Source organism: Amblyomma maculatum, chromosome 1, assembly GCF_055883805.1.
Source record: "Amblyomma maculatum isolate TAMU_Amacu chromosome 1, ASM5588380v1, whole genome shotgun sequence".
Lineage (NCBI taxonomy): Eukaryota > Metazoa > Arthropoda > Arachnida > Ixodida > Ixodidae > Amblyomma > Amblyomma maculatum.
In genome coordinates, this window is record NC_139344.1 from 341667117 (window position 1) to 341683901 (window position 16785).

At 46.4% G+C, this 16785-nt stretch overlaps 1 protein-coding gene across 1 annotated transcript in view; it reads right to left on the bottom strand.

Annotated features, from left to right (window-relative positions):
* Nucleotides 1-16785, bottom strand: part of LOC146207606 (uncharacterized) — a 90072-nt gene that overhangs the window by 4326 nt on the left and 68961 nt on the right. Inside the window, exons 2-16 of the mRNA XM_084589067.1 lie at nt 11480-11551; nt 11044-11115; nt 10813-10947; nt 10381-10524; nt 9340-9483; nt 8733-8804; nt 8168-8239; nt 7261-7404; nt 5985-6212; nt 4598-4761; nt 4149-4288; nt 3073-3250; nt 2217-2498; nt 1254-1529; nt 52-336 (exon numbers count right to left, since the gene is read on the bottom strand). Coding sequence (XP_084445193.1) covers nt 52-336; nt 1254-1529; nt 2217-2498; nt 3073-3250; nt 4149-4288; nt 4598-4761; nt 5985-6212; nt 7261-7404; nt 8168-8239; nt 8733-8804; nt 9340-9483; nt 10381-10524; nt 10813-10947; nt 11044-11115; nt 11480-11551 — 2408 coding nt within the window. The remainder of the gene's footprint in view (nt 1-51; nt 337-1253; nt 1530-2216; nt 2499-3072; nt 3251-4148; nt 4289-4597; nt 4762-5984; nt 6213-7260; nt 7405-8167; nt 8240-8732; nt 8805-9339; nt 9484-10380; nt 10525-10812; nt 10948-11043; nt 11116-11479; nt 11552-16785) is intronic.

Here is a 16785-nt window from a genome sequence, read left to right on the forward strand (position 1 = left end):
ACCGGCTGACGTTTTGTTAGACTGTTAGTGGGACAAGAAAGGCAAGCTCACCGGAACCCGAATCGGCAGAGACGTCTCGCGCCTCGTGGGTGCCGCTGGCATCGGTTTCGGCCGTGAGGAAGGGCTCCTGCTCAGGAGGCCTCACCGGAGGCTCCGTGGGTGGCGGGGCCTCCGGCAAGGCATTGGCGGCCGGGCGCTCCCGCTTGCGCATCTTGTTGTAGATGATAAGCACCCAGACCAGCGAAGTCCCCACGATGCTGACCACAACCACAATCACCAGAATGCCTGTGGTCATGCCTTCCGCGTCAGGACCCAAAGGTCCCAGCGTGGACTTGGCTGTGCAAGAGAGAAAGAGATGAAGAGAACAGAGGTTACAAAAGGACATTCAATTAGGCCTAAATATGAAATATGAGACAACCTATAAATACAATTCTTATTTTTTTACAACCAAAAATATATTACATGATAAGTGGGAAGCTTAGCGCGGAACAGACAAGGACAGGAGAGGCACACAGGACGAGCGCTAAAGAGTTCTGGGCTACCAACTAGGCCAGAACTCTACTTTGCTCAAAAATATATTATTTGTAGAAATAGAGTGTGGAACCAGTACCTTCAGTAATTCTATACTAGAACTGATGGACTGCATTATTTAAGATACTAAATTGTTCAATTCAATTTCAATTCATATTCAATTTCATAGCTAGCAAATTGGCTGAGGATCTTGTTGCGTTTTTTGGCACAATTATCGCATCAACTTTTTCTGTCAAATAGACAATTTTTCTATGAAAAATGCATTCTTTAAAAATGTCCATGAAGGAAGGCAGACATCAGTTAAGAACATGCGTGCAACAAAGAGATGACCGATTGAGTGAACTTAATGCCATCTGGGAGCACGAAGTTCATATCTTTGCTGATGCTGGGAAGTGAATAGGCAACAAGGCCCATGCCTTCGAAGTTTCCATTTAGTGAACATGTCCAAACCAGCAAGACTTAACCAGGGCATATTCTCTTGCTCCGAAACATGACAAACACTACCCACACTGGCATTGGGAATTATATTAATTTTGCATGTAACCTCCAATGAATTTTAAAACAAACACAGTGGCTTCCTAGAGATGCTAAGCACTTGCCACACAGGATTTTGTAATGTTAACCTTTTTGCATTACAATTAATGCTGTCAAGTGCAGTTCCAGTCGGGATTAGATGACGTGGGTGGCCCATATGTGCCGCCCCCTACTTGCGCACTGCTTACCTGGCACCACCTTGAGGAGGGAGAGCCCCCTCTCGATGCCCAGGGTGTTGGTCATCTCGCACGCATACTGGCCAGAGTCCGAGGGTCGGCTGTCGGTGATGACCAGCAGCTGTGCCTCTGCCACCAGGAAGTGGCGCTCAGTGGTCACCAGGGGCGCCCCATCCTTGAGCCATGTCAGCCGGGGCTTGGGGCTGCCCGATGACAGACACTCGAGCACTGCCGTATCTCCGGCTGCCACCTGCTTGCTCCGCATGGGGCGCACAAATGCTGGTGCCTCTGTGGAAGAGAGAGAGGGCAAACGCACAGGCATGAACAACTGCCGCATAAAGCTAGTGGCTTTAAATACTGCAAATGAAGAAAGACTCCAGACCAGACCATGTACAAGAGTGTTTGAAATATTTGCTGTGAAAGAGGGCTTATAGACAGGCCACCCCAAAGAAAGAACGCAACAATAATTTGATTTTAGTGGTACTATAAGCTTGGCTGTAGAGCACAACGGCTAAGGAAATTTGGTCACTATGAAATTTGTTTCACCCACTTGCCAAGTATTTCACCCCAGAGGGGCTGAGGAAAAGGTCAAGAGCAAGCTCATACCCACTGGAATGCAAATGAGTGCCCAGTAGCAATGGGGATTGAACTCCGCATCTGCTGCATATGAAGTCGATGCTGAGATCACTAGGAAACTGCTGCGGTCAAGCTGGGGTACATAGACTTTTTTTTTTTTTAATTAGAAATCAAGGTGCATTTCAGACCATCAAACAGCACCTGATCTAAAAGAAACTATGTATATAAAAAATAAAATGCCTAATAAGCTGTAGAGACAGTGCTGTACTGCATTGTACTATATCCCAGACCAATCCCATTAGCAACCTGTATGCCAGACATCAGCTTGTGTAAGCCATGCACTAATGGTCAGCTGCTTCACAACTATACAGAAAGAGCTGAACAGTATGGGACACTCACCAAGCACGGTGAGCGTGGCGTTGGCCCGCACCACACCGGCTCGGCTCCGGGCAGTGCAGGTGTACACGCCCGAGTCAGCTGCCTTGAGACCCACCACAAAGAAGACGTCGTCAGTGGGCATGACGTGCATACGCCTCTCCCTGGCGGCTGGGAAGTCATCCCCACCATCCTTCTGCCAAGACACAGTTGGCGTTGGCTGGCCTGTGGCTCCACACTCCAGGCGCGCCGTACCTCCCGCACGCACTGTCAAGTTGGATGGAGTCTTGACAAACGTAGGCAGAACTGTGGATGCAAAGAATGTGCTGTCACGCCAGTGTTCTAAGACATGCGATGAGCACAAGCAGTAGAAAGCACTTCGACCCTGCATCTAGGATGCTCAAAATAGTTTGACAAAATTGTATGCCCCGAAGGTAGCCGCTGTTATCTTCATCCAGCTCGCATAAACATGTCCAGAAATAGCAAATCACACGCGTTTTGATAAGAAGCCAGACGTTAATGAATCATTTTTTTACAATCTTGGAGCTCTAAACAACCTGAGAAATTGTGCGGCCAGACAATGCCCATGCTGTTTCGGAGCAAGTGTTTGCCTACATATGCTGAAAGCGCACAAGAGTGTTAAAAAGCACTGCATTGCATCACACTGAGCCGAACAGGTTATCTGAACAAGACTTTATTTTTATTATTTTTTTGCGATACACGAATAATCAATTTGATCCTTTCAGATGCTGCAAGCGTATGCCAGAAGTGGCTCAAAGCCTGCCCCTTTCTGCCTTGTACAACAATGCTAACAGCAATGCTGAAAGAATAATCTCACAGCACAAGCAAAAGAAGAGTAGATCCAGACTAAGCCACTCACCATACACGCTGATGTTGGACTGGTTGGAGTAGACCGAGCCAAACTGATTTCGAATAACACACTGGTACCGCCCCTCATCCTTGTTCTGGATATTCCTCAGGTGCAAGTAGCTTGTGAAGACCATGACATCATTTGGTTCCACTTTCTCAGAGACTTCGGTGTCAACATCGGACAGGAACTGTTTGAGCAGAGATCACAACAACAATCACTCCTCAGATCAGGAAAAACACAACTACTGTCTCGCTCAGCACCATGATGGTTCCGAGCGAGAACTGCGCCATGATGGAAGAGATTTGGGTAACAACAGAGAAGGAGAACGAGTTGGTGTAGAGGGTGATAGCATTATTTAGAACTGCCTGGCATGATGAGTGCCCGTGTGCCTTTTGCACGCAGTTCTCCGACACTAGAATGCTGCCACCCAGAAGACTCCATCCTGCAGCCTCAAGGTCGGCAGTTGAATGCCTCAGGTGCAAGGACACCATAGTGGGTAAAAAGTGAAAAAAAGACCAATTTCAGGGCTTGCAGGAACTGGACACGATTTTCTAAAATATGGCATTGCTAACTGCCATTTCAGAGGTTGCGAACAAAGACAAAGGCACAAAGTGCTACTCAATAACACATACTACCCGTCGGTGGTGTGACGAACGCTTTCAAGTGACCGAAAAGTGCCCGCATTGTGGTGCTTCACCAGTGTGGTGCGTAATGTGAAGCATCTATTGTGGATCTGCCCAGCTACGGCATCCGCGAGACAGTGCTACCTACGGAAAGTAGGCCTGCGGTAGGACCTTGACTGTGACTACAGGAAGTGGACGCTAGACTGACTATCAGTTTATCAGCAACTTAAGCGATTATTTAAGAGCTTTCTCCTACACCCCCCCCCCCCTTTTCACTATGCTTCATGGCAAACTTCTCGAATAAAAAAAAAGGCTAAGAGTAAAAACTTGTTCAAAAAACCATCACAATCATGCCAACACTAAGACATTTCATCCGAACATAAAGGTATGTGCCCACTGAGAAACCACAGTGGGAAATACAGCCCCCCCAGTATTTCTTTTCCTCTCCTTCTGGGGACGCACCTTTTGTTCTTTCCTCCACTGAAACTCCAGCCGTGAAGCACTTGCAGTTGCCGCCTTGCAGACAAGTGTGATGTTCTGGCCCTTGAGTGCAACCTGGTTCTCTGGGCTTTGCAGCAAGATCTGAGGCTTGGGAAAGTCCTCTGTTCCAGGTTTTTGGAAAAGTGTTGAATAGGAAAGAAAAAAGAAAGGGGGGAGAAGAGAAAGAGGAGAGAGAGCACAAACATTACGTTTCACCCACATGGCAACTAAACAAATGCACATTTACTCTCCAATTTTCACAGTCTAAGTCAATCAATCAATCAAAGCGATCTCTATATGTACGCGAAGAAATACATAAGGAATATTTGGAATATTCCATATTTTATTCCTTATATCCCCCTATGTATCTCTTGCTTATATCCACGTGCTTATATTTGTCTGGCTCTTTTATATGTAATGAGAGTACGCACTGCATGTGAAGTTCTCGGCAGCAATGTCAAGCACGGGCAGGCCCTCCAGCGCTGGTGGGTGGCCGCAACGCACTTGAACGCTGTCTTGGAAGCCCTTTCGGACGATCCACGCAGGCAGCCAGAGGAGGTTGCAATCGCACAGAAGACTGCTGCTGTCCAGAAGGCTGCGCGGAAAAAGCAGAGAGCACTCAACACATTGTACCTTAACAGCTGTCATGCACTACCACAACAATGGCAGATTGTACACAAGTTAAAGAGACACTGAGGCAGTTTTTAAGTCTGCTAACCTTCTAAGCTCCTGGTGTTTTTATCATGGGGTGCTTAACAAAAAGAGAACGAGTTTAAAGTACTGTCAAATGTCAGCGCACGAACCCTGGGTGGTCGAAACCAAAACAGTTTGAAGGAAATGAAAAGACAAAAAAACCTCAAGCATTTTGCGTCACAGTCAGGGCGAGGAAGTACCAGCTACACCGCACTTGTTCAGAGCACTTCAGCAATGCGCTACACAGATGGAAAAACGGTATCCAACATCATGTACTGTGCCTGTGCGACTCATGTGCACAGGAGGCCGTACATGAGCACGGCATCAGAATTTCAGTATTTGCGGTCATTTGCCACACCTTTTCCTCCACAGCACACTGTTTACATCTGCTAGATAAGTGTGGAGAGGTCTGCATCTGTCCTCAGCAGAGATGTGCGAATATTAGAAATTTCAAAACAATGCGCTGAACGCAGCCCTATTTGATTCACTGAACAAATCAAACAGCTAATGTTCGAACCTATTCGAAATAAAATATGCCCTAATAAAGTTTTCAAATAGTTTGTGTGTGCAAAATTAAAATAAGGTGAGGCATAATAATCTTACTAGCGTGCTGCCCCGATCGGTCAATGCAGTACGGAGGATGAAGGGTTCATCACCAAGAGGCAGGTTTAGCAAACCTGGCTTAATGCCCAATCTCAAAACCTGTGACCCATATCTTGTGTACCTGTTATTTTGTGTAATCCTTGGATGAATAAATGCATTATCATCATCATCATCATCATATTACGTAGCCCTTGTCTCTCTGGTCTAATGAGAATTGTCATTGGTACTAGTAAATGCATTATTATTATTATCATCATCATCATATGTAGCCTGGCAAAATGGCGAGATTGTGGCCAATGTAGCTCTCGCTAAAGAAGTACCATTCAATCGCCCTTAGTCCTCGGCCCTGCTCCGCCCTTGGCAGATCCGCGCGCCAATCAATAACTGGCACTTACTGCGCATAACAGAATTAAACACGGCATCCAACTCAGCGCAATAGTAAAAAAATAAAAAAGCCACAGATGTAGGAAAGAAAAAAAGACCTTAGAAAAGATGAAGACTCAGGAGGCTCCATACACTCACAGTGTGGTCAGCTTTCTGCGCAGGGGAGCAAAGGTGCCCTGGCTGATGGTGGTGATAGGGTTCCGCGAGAGGTCCAGTGAGCGCAGACGGCCCAGGCCAGCAAACGCCCTTGACGTCAGAGACTTGATGAAGTTGTCCGACAGGGTGAGCAGCGTCAGGCTGCTCAGGCCCAAGAAAGGACCATTCGTGTCCTCCATTGTCCACGAGAGGGCATTGTGGTCCAGATATCTGCAAAAAAGGCCAAATGTAGTGTACACAGGACAAAAGCCTAACTACCTGCTACAGAAAAATGGGGAAATGTCGGTAAAAATGATGGAGAGCTTCTTTTCTTTTTTTTTTTTTTTCCCTTCTTTAAAAGAATGTCTTGCAGTAGTGTACTAAACACTGTGCATGTGTATCTGCAATTTTCCCTACATTAAAGGAATATAGACACCAAATCAATCTTGGTCAAGCTCATTTTTCTTGTTAATAATAATGCACGAGACATTTCTGTATGTGGATCACCACATGGTATTCACCTCCGGCCACTAAAATAGCTATAATGAAAATTCTGCCTCTCACCATTTCGGCACCAGTTTCACTCAGAGCGATGACTTTCTCAAAGTCTCATATAACTCATGTGTGGAACTTTAAAACTTTCATATATTATAACAACTTAGTAGCTTTGATTCCCTACAGTGCGAATCCAGCCTACCTCAAGAGCCAGAATAACAATGTGTGGAGACACAGTTTTCTTTATTACGAATGTGTAATACACAGAACTTCAACACTGTTGCCGTAACTAAATCTAAAACAGGTGGGAGAAAAAATTCAGTTACAAATTATTTAGCGGCCGTATGCGAATGCTACATGGTGAACCATGTATATAATACTAATGTGTTATGCATCATTACAATGAACAAAACATGCAACCAAAAATTAAGCATTTACACTTATACAAGACCAAAAAAAAACCTGGTAAACTATGCAGCAAAGTAGAAAGAAATAGCCAGTCCTTATGTTAACAAACAAAGGCACAGCAGATTTCTTAACTAAAAGTTATCATATTTTATGTGGAAAGTCAGGAATTCATTTTTTCTTTTTTTTTTAAAAACACACGCTTATTTGAATATGCTCAGACATTGACTTCGAACATAAAAGTGCATAACAAATTGTAGAGTCTCGTAGCACTTATGACAATTTTCAGCAGTATGCCTGAAAATTTACTACGATTTTTTACCATGATTGTGAAATTTAACTATTAACACCCTGCCCTAACCATCTATTGTATACTTACAGCTCCTTCAACTGATTCAGCTGCTTGAAAGCTCCCTCTTCAATGTACGAGACTGCATTGTGTCCAAGGTAGAGAAAGCGCAGAGACTCCGCCTTTGCAAAAGTAGTTTTGGTGATGGCCTGAAGGTTGTTGTACGTCAATTCCCTGTTATATGATGGAGAAAAAATAAAAAAATAAAACACAGTTACAGTTTCTCACATTATACACGTCTGTTTTAAAACGACCGACATTATTGCACCAGACTTCAGCACAAATTAGATATCTGTTTAAGACACTACTACGCCTAATGTAACAAACTGGATTCCAAGGGAAGGAAAGCGTAGCAGGGGGCGGCAGAAAGTTAGGTGGGCGGATGAGATTAAGAAGTTCGCAGGGGTCAAGTGGATGCAGCTAGCACAGAACCGGGTTAAGTGGAGAAATATGGGAGAGGCCTTCGCCCTGCAGTGGGTATAATCAGGCTGATGATGATGATGATGACGCCTAATTTCAGCTCCATTTCAGACCTCTCCATGCTTCAGTGCTACTGGTCAAAATTAATTTGGAGCCCTCCACTATATCACAATCGTCACAAACTACACTGACATGTACACTGCAAAACACAAGGTGGACAAAGGCCTCAGCTACTGGTCTCCAATCAATTCTGTCCTTCGCCAGGAGCGACCACCCTCTTCTTAATCTCGTATGCCTAGGATGCTGCAATCAGCACTCAGTCCCTAACCTACCGTGTCCGGGCCATCTGTATGCCCCTTAGTGCTTTGGCACACAAAAAAACGTGTCAATTAATTCATCTGTTTAGCCACAAGCTTTCTGCAGCTCAATACCTGACAACAATAATTTATGGTGCAAAGCAAAAGTAACAGAAACACTAACTAATAGGCAGTCATTCAAGCATAGTTGGCTGACTTACAGGTGGGTTAGCTTCTTGCAGTACTCCCAGCACCCCATGTTTGCCTCAGTAATGGAATTGTGGGTCAAGTTCCTGTGTACGAAAGAGAAGTCACGTGGTGAGACACTGCAGTGGCATGCAAAATTCAAGGAATAATCAAGACACGTTCAACTTGGTTTAGATCAATTGGTTTTACAACACTTTAATAATTAAGAGACCCTTTTCATTGAAAACAGAGCTTTTATAAGACAAAAAGGCTGAGCAAGGATATGCCGGTACTCCAGTTACAGTCAGTTTTAAAAAGCAAACTGCGGTAACCGCGGACGACTACCTTTCTTCCAGCTAGCAATCATCAAGTTAGGCTCGGTGAGTTTCTCTCTCAATTGAGCTGAGTGACAGCAGAAAAAAATAAGTTCTTTAACTTCAAATTTCTCAACAATATGTTGCTTGCTACCAAATAAGCGTCTGCAGAGCCACTAAAGGCCAAAAAATCTAATTTTACTGACAGCAAAAAGTGGATGTAGCTATCCATGTTAAGGCCTCATCGTATGATCAAGTGGGAGACATGAGAATGCACAAGACTTACAGCCGCTTTAATGAAAACATGCCGTACAGCCATCCACTAGTTACGGCTGTGATGTTGTTGAACTCCAAATTTCTGCAAAGAACAAAGAGATTGTAGGTTAAAAAGAAATCCTGTGTAGCAGCTTATCTTGTCTAGTATGAAAACTATCATTCCCTCTTCTGAATAGCTCACAGCGACACTTCACTGTGGCTGCTACATGGCAAATTTCATAATGAAAAATTTTCCAAATTGCTACATGCCAGATTTCATGATGAAATTTCATAATAAAGCCCAAACCATGATTATGCTTCACATAAAGCAGTTTAGAAGTGGTTTATGCCTGGAACCAAATACAGAATACAAAGCCTGTATTGTTTTATACTAGAAAAAAAAAAGAAAAAAACCCTCATCTGTCTACATCTAACATGTAATAGCAATAGCTCATGAGGTTGAGAAAAGTCTAAATAATGGCGAAAACTTGTTGGAACACAGTTTCAACTGATGGACTACGCCAAGTGTGCTCAAATATGATTCAGTGGTAAAGTAATCTGTAGCTCTTTGTTGCATTGGTACTGGCCAAATTATTCACGAACCACCAGATTGGAGCAAGTGAGAGAATGTCACTCACAGAGTCTGAATCTTGCCGAGGTAGTAAAAAGCCCCATCGGAGAGGTGGCTGATGAGGTTCTTGCGCAGGCTCAGAGATTCCAATGCTTCGAGGCCCTTGAAGCTGAGCCCTTCGATTGCACGGATCCGGTTCTTGTCCAGCTCCCTGAAGAAAAGACAAAAAAAAAACATGATTTGTGCTTGCTCCTCTGGTTCTGCCACGTGACAAGTCCATAACCATTACAAGAACTACAAGGTGAGCAGAAGACAACCAAGTTGAATTTGAGGCACAGCATTTGGACTAAGAGCAGCACTTGATAGATGCTTGGTGCCTTAAAATGCACTATGTTCTCTATGTTCTTCATGCGCCTAATACTGAATGTAGTGCATTTTCGCAACCTTTCTATATTTAAAGAAAGTGACCGATACACATTTTAACAATCGGGCGGACAAAGATGCCAGAAACTTGCACAGACTTGCATGCTTATTTCACATCTGCTACCCAAGTGTGAACACTGTGGGCTTTTCGCCACTGTGATGTTCTGATCTCCAAGTTCCACCTTTTGCACTATCTTAAGTTCCGGCACTTTTTAAAAAAAGGAAAAAGACTTATCGCAAGCAATGCTGTAATGGCGGCTAGTTGGTTTTCCATCATGTCTTGTGTTAGTGAATTGCCTCAAGTTAAAGTTCAGCGCACCTACATGATGATGAAAAAGACTTGCATGAGCAAAACTGTGAAGTTGGCACAAAACAAAAAGCTGCAGACCCACCCCCCAAGAAAGAAGAATATTTAGTACGATATGCCCTAACGATATAAAATTACCATGTTGGGCTTTCTTAGTTACAAGTCAAACGTCCTGTGTCATCACCTGTCTCTTCAAGCAACCTTTGTTCATGACGATTGTTCTGGTCTAACCCAATGTCTGCAGAAATCAGCACGAACAAGCCCAGCATCAAGTTTTTCCATGCAAGTGACAACAATAAATCGGCATGCACAATAACATGAAATAAAAAATAGCTGGCGGACTGCAGGAAGTAGAAGAAGAACAGGTGGAGAACTCACAAGTGTTTGAGGCTGTTCAGATTCAGGAACAGGTTCTTGGGAATGGTGGCGAGACGATTCCTGTTGAGCTCCAGTGTCTCAAGACTGGTGAGGTTCTCGAGAGCACCTTTCTCTATACTTGCAATTTTGTTAGAACTCAGTGATCTACAAATAAGAAAAAAAAAACATCATCTGAACATCCTCTCTGACCAAAATATCTAGCTTTTTTCCGTACATTACAGCCTCGGTTTCTACAGAACTGCTAAAATCCAGAAATTACTACTACTGCCGCTACTGCAACATTTTTATCAATAAAATCAAATTCCTTTCAGTGAGAGGTGCTCGACAATTCAAACAAAACTAGCATTGTGCAGTGCATGCATGCTCCATAGGAGAAACTGCCACCACGGTCAGGCCATAAATATGAGATCGCTAACAATGACAACAACTTACAAATGTGTAAGTTTTGAACGATTTGTGAAGATGCCACTGGGAATGGATGTGATCTTGTTAAAGCTTAGATCCAGGCTCTTCAGAAGAGGAAGTTTCTTCAGGTCACCGGTGAGCTGTGTTATGGCATTGTGAGCTCTAAAGCAGGGGAAAAGAAAAGAAACACCTGTCAGAGCCAGCTACACACTCGGGAGCTGCTGTGGTATTCGAGCAGTCTTGAAAGGCTCAACTTACAGGTTAAGATCAGTTAGATGTGCAAGCGAGCCAAGGTTTGGGATTGCAGAGAGCTTGTTGTGTGCAACTTTCCTGAAATGATATGGTCATTTTGGCGATTAGTGCAACTTGGCAAAAAAAGAAAAAAGAAAGGTACCCTATTCTAATCCAAAGCTTATACTCAATGCACAAAGCTATCTTCTCCTGTTTTTTAAGGCACACTTTAAATCACTTAGTGTGACTGGTGGCCATCTGGCATGCAATGTTCTGTCACTGTCCTTTTTAATCAAGTTGAAAATGCCAATTAAATTGAGGAAGAATTCCACTGCTGCTGCATTAATAAACAAGCTGTCAAGACTTAATTCTCAGCTTACCATATTCTAAATCCGATTTGAATTTTATGCATGCAATGCACTAGAGAGAAAACGCAAAATCTCATCAGTGGCGATTTACTTACAGGCGCCGCAAATGGGTGATGTGTTGAAGGCTGCTGGCATCCAACACAGTGAACTCGTTATGGCTTATGTCCCTGCACCAAAAAATAAACAAAAGAGAAACGGGTCATGAGCATTTCAGAGAAGCCCCTCTGTATAAAAGGTGACAAATTCGGGCAATGCATATACATACAGAGAAGGAAAATTTATGTGAAATCACAGTGTGTGTGCAAACAATGCACGCAAGATGTGCTGCACCATAACTGACATAACATGTAATTATAGAGCACACCAATATTTTTATTTCATAATGCAAGCGATTGCAACAAAGGCATTTCCTTCAACAAGCGCTCTGCATTGTGGGTCCCCTGTAAATCACGTTGTGTATGTATGCTGCATTCAAAGAAGCTGGCCTCACTCACGGCACACTGGTAAGTCACTCTGCACCGAAGAAAATTTCAGGGTGGTGGCCCGCCAGTGAGCAACGACGGCCGAAAAACGCGAGGCACCCATTCATTGCTCAAGCCGATTTGGCACTTCGCACCCAATAAACCAAACCAATGCGTTATTTGCAGCTGTGAGCGCTACATTAGCCAAACCAAATGAATTATCAGCGAAGAGGTCTGCCACGTACCACGTGACAATAATTTAATGGACTCGGGCCTGTGCGGCTGATGAAATGAAATTCATGGCGAGCCAAGAGCGGGCTGTAAGCGTGACCAAGTCAGACACTAACCTTTAAAGAAAAAAAAAAAAAAAACTGGCTTTGAGTAAAGGAAAGGGCGTCAGAACTTGTCTCACTTCTCGGTGAGCTCCCCAGCGCGGATCGAAAAGGCTGAAGGTGACAGCGAAATAAAGGAGAGAGAAAGAGGGTCGTAGTAGAGAGCGTCGAATTAATTTCGACCACCTGGGCCCGTATTTCGCGTTTGCGCCGTTATCGAAAGTGTCGCTATGTCCCCGACCTCGAGTCATCTGATTGGTGGAAACGCCGGAACATGATGCTACCACCTCTTTCAGTTCCGTAGTGGTTCCGGCTTTTCGACCAATCAGATCATTCGAGGTCACGTGAGATAGCGACACTTTAATACAGACGAAAACTCGGAATACGGGCCCTGGGGACCCTTATCGTGCACAGACATCGCACAGCACGCGTGCTGTGCGCCTTTGCAGCGTCTCGCCTCTATGAATGCGACTGCCACGGCCGAGATTGAATCAGCGTCTTCCTGTTCCGCAGGCGAAAAATAACAAGCTCTTATTTTGATGATTATGTAGTGTGCCTAATCTACCTAGTACACTAAAATAATCAGAGTGCATTCGTAGGGAGGAAAGCGCTCTTCTTGCTCGACGCCAGAGGACGCATGCGACGACGACTGGGAAGCGTTCAACGGTGAAAACACGGGTGAAAACGATGCGCGCGATGAACAAGCTTTCAGAAACTGACAGAACTGGACGGGAGCCGACCTGCCGCGCACCATCTCAATACAAGTGTGCGCGCTCCGATTTCTGTGCAACACTCGCGATATCATAGCCCGCAGCACTAACAGGCGGAACACTTACAACGCTCAAAAGATTAACGCCGGCCATCTTAAGGATGAGGAGGAGTTTCTCTTAAAAAAAAAAAAAAAAAAAAAGGATAGAAAGACAAAGTGAGTGCATTGTTTTCAGCTCTTGAGAGTGGCAATGTTGCAGCGGGCTCACTCTCGCGAAGTTTCAAAATGCCCCCGCTCTTTTGGCTGCTAGATCGCGTCATCTGCGTGGCTTCCCTCGCGTGCTGCACGGAACTTCGCAAACTATGCGCAGTAGCATGCATGGATGCCGTCTGTAAATGTGCAGCAGCTATGGCGTTCAGCCACGCATATGAGCACAGTTTAAGCCCGTGTGTCATGCCACCGGAACCTACCGCGAACGCGGTCAGCAGGGGTAAGCACATCCTCCCACCAAGTTCCCGTTTGCGGGCTGGAATGCATCTCCTCGGCGCGCGCGCGAATCGTGGATCATGACGCGCGAGCCATGCATGCAGAACAAACGTCCATCTCTGCGTTTTACGATGTTACACGCTCCTACACGTGCGTCAGAGGAAGGAAGAGTGCAACATGGGGGGCAATGGCTGTGAACGTTATGCAGCAAGGTGGTGGAGAGGGCGGGAACTGTGCGAAAACGCGCAGATGCCGCAGTTCACTTCGCTCATTACAGGGGCAGATGAAGGCCGCCCGAACCCTCCGCAGCCGACTGCTGTTGAGAAGCCCGCTTCCGAACTCAGACGAAGCGTCGTCGGTAGCCGATAAAAAAGTGCAGAGCAGCATTGCATGATAGATAGGCCTGCCAAAGCCGGGCTTGCAGGACAGGGCCGACAGGCAGCGGTAACAAATTTGAATGTCGTGAATGCCATGGTGTGTGCTGAAATATCGCACGCAAATTCGTTCCGTGTGCGGCTACTCACTCACAATTAGGCGGCCGTGGTGATAGTAGCATACTAATTTTTTCTAGGGAGTAAATTAAGCGCCGGCCTGTAGACGTTCAGATACATTCCGAAGCCTTCTTTGCACCCACCTTCATACGAACGGAAGGCTGTCTAGCGCATTCGTGCGAGACAACCACAACGGAACAGGAAAAAAAAAAAAAGTAAAATCAGGCACGGTTTCGCAGGCGACAGCGTCTTTTCTCGTTTTTACTCTCCGGGAGCAGCAAATTGCGTGAAACGGCCACATTTTTTTCCCCTCCAAGCTGTCTATCTGACAGGATGGAGACGATCACGGGGAAAAGCGATGGGAATGAGGTGGGGGTGAATAAAGCGATTCTGCGATGGGCTTTTTTTTTTTTTTTTTTTTTCCACAGCGGCCGCAGCTGGCTCCTTTCTCGTCTTCCCTCCTCACTGGGCCAACACGCACACGCCGCCGGGTCTGACGCACGAACGGGTCACGCGCTCGCATAGCCGTACGAGAGCGTGATCATCTGTCAAGGAGGGAAGCGCGGCGCACGCACATTTGCGCAGCCGCTCGGAACCGATTCAATCGCCGCCTTGTTCCCACCGGCCGCAACACCGCTGGTGAAAACGCCGTCCTCTTCCCTCGGTCGTCGGGCACCGAATGCCGTCCTACCCAAAGTGCCCACGAACTTAGAACAATTCAGGCGAGGAAAAGAGATGGGGCCAGGCTCTATGATTCACGATAACCGATCATAGCAGCGGCCCATCTCCACTTAGTGCCCCCTCCATTAAGCCAGCAGGCCTCTCTCTTGAGCATGACGGGGGACCTCTGCGACCCAGCAACTCGGCGGCTTGAAAGCGTTCGGGAATCCATCAAAGGGTGCGCAGTTCACCCATTTCTGGACCAAGGCGTGCTGAACGAGAGCAAAGCCACGCGTTTCTTTTCTTTTTTTTTTTCCTGCTCGCTGCGAAAGGAAGATTCTCTCTCCTATGAACACGAGCGAGGAAGTCCCACGAAAGCGCTCGCTCGCGCGTGCGTGAACATACAAACAGCGTGCAAGCTGGAGGAAACGCGAGTCGGGAGATATGACGCCTGCACGCGTACGCAGGCACGGAGCCAAGAGAACAGAGCGCACAGGACCAAACTGCGCCCAAGAGGAAACCGACTCTCCCCTTTCCACAAACTTCTTATTTTATTTTATTATTATTTTTTTTTTCATATAAACACGACGGTGATCAGACGCAACAACCCTTACACAATCACCAACATGTCAAGCGTCAGTTCGCGCCGACGAGCACGGCTTCAACGAGTCTAATCACAGGGCGCTTCTCGGAACATTCCAAAGGCGTCGAACACCCAGACCCTTCACTGACCACAGCGATCGGCTGGAGAATGGGGGAGAAGCGCTCAAGGCTACGCTGCAATCGTCTGCTAAAAAGGCCAACCCGCGTATCACCAATGGCGCGAAGGACAGGACCCCCACGACGACGCCAAGCTCTCGATATGTTTTTATTTCATTACCGCAAGGAGACGCATGCTTCGAGTGCATGGCAAGGTATATGCGGCGGCGGTGTCGTCGGCTCACCCGGCGACCTTTTTCGCGCCTCGCCGCTTTCCGCAACCACTCTCTCGATCCAGCTGACGACCCTCCTCCCAAGCGCCGATAAGCGGCCCGCAAGCGCTAATGCATTGGTACACATAGCGCACATACTGGCATGCGCGGAACGACGAGTCCCTATCGGCGACGAACGCGAATGTGCGAAGACGGCGCTCGGAATGGGACTCGACAGAAAGTGCCCGCCCAGCAGGCCCGATATGCAACGCACACCCGAGCAAGCGTGGGAGTCGGATTAAGTGGAAGAGGAGAGATAGATTCGGCACCTGCGTCGGATAGTGCACAAAAATCTACGCTGTGTTAGCTTTTCCTTTTTATTTCGGGGAGCACTAGGTGACCTTGACGACATCCAAGCTTTTCCGATGCGTAAAAAAAAAAAAAAAATAATAATAATAAGCACGCGCGCTCGCTGCTTGCTACGGGCAGTAAAAGACAACGATATTTCACGGATTCATGAGCAAGTGGCTAACTCTGGCTCGCGTCCATATTTGTCGGTCTCGCGCGACAAAACGGTGCTGTATCGATCACAAAGTGTCAAAATCTGACACCGTTACCGAAATAGTGAGAACGCTTTCGACGAGGTGCTGATGGCGCACCCCCACAAAAAGAAACGAGAAAGCGCGCGACACAATCAGAGGAGATACGAATTGAAAAGAGGCATCAGAACAATGCGTTATGCATGCAAGCTAAGCGGTCTCCCATTTTCCTCTCAAATCGATCGCGCGATGCCATCCTCGATAATCCCACCGTTTGTCGCTATTGGTGGTGCAACGCGAGACCTCAACAAGGAAGGAAGACCGTTTGACCTTTCGCAGTTCAGCGCTGCCGCATCGCAGCTGATAGTGATGGAGGGAGGGTTGCAATGCAACCGAGATAAGCAGCACGTCGAGGAAGACGCACAGGAGGAGATAGGGAACAGCGGCGCAGTCTCCAACGTTCAGAGGGCAAATGCGCGCCACTCTGTCGAGATAACAAAAACGAAGAAAACAGAAATGTGCCATTCTTCCGCGTCGCCTCCCCTTCGCGAATATGCATGCACGCTCTAGGTGCATTCAAGCGCGCCGCTCGTCGCTCGAAAGGATCAAGGTCGTTCCCAGGGCGGGCAGTTATTATCGCGCTTTTTATTTCCAATGCGCACATCGAGGCGCACTTTTGCACACGAAGCTCGCCCATTGCGGCGCGCACTAGGGCAACGGTCTTTTACGGCCGATCTCAATCGGATGTAGCGACGACGCAATAGCAGATCTCTAGATGTGCCCAAGTACGCGTTAGGAACGTATTTCTCTCG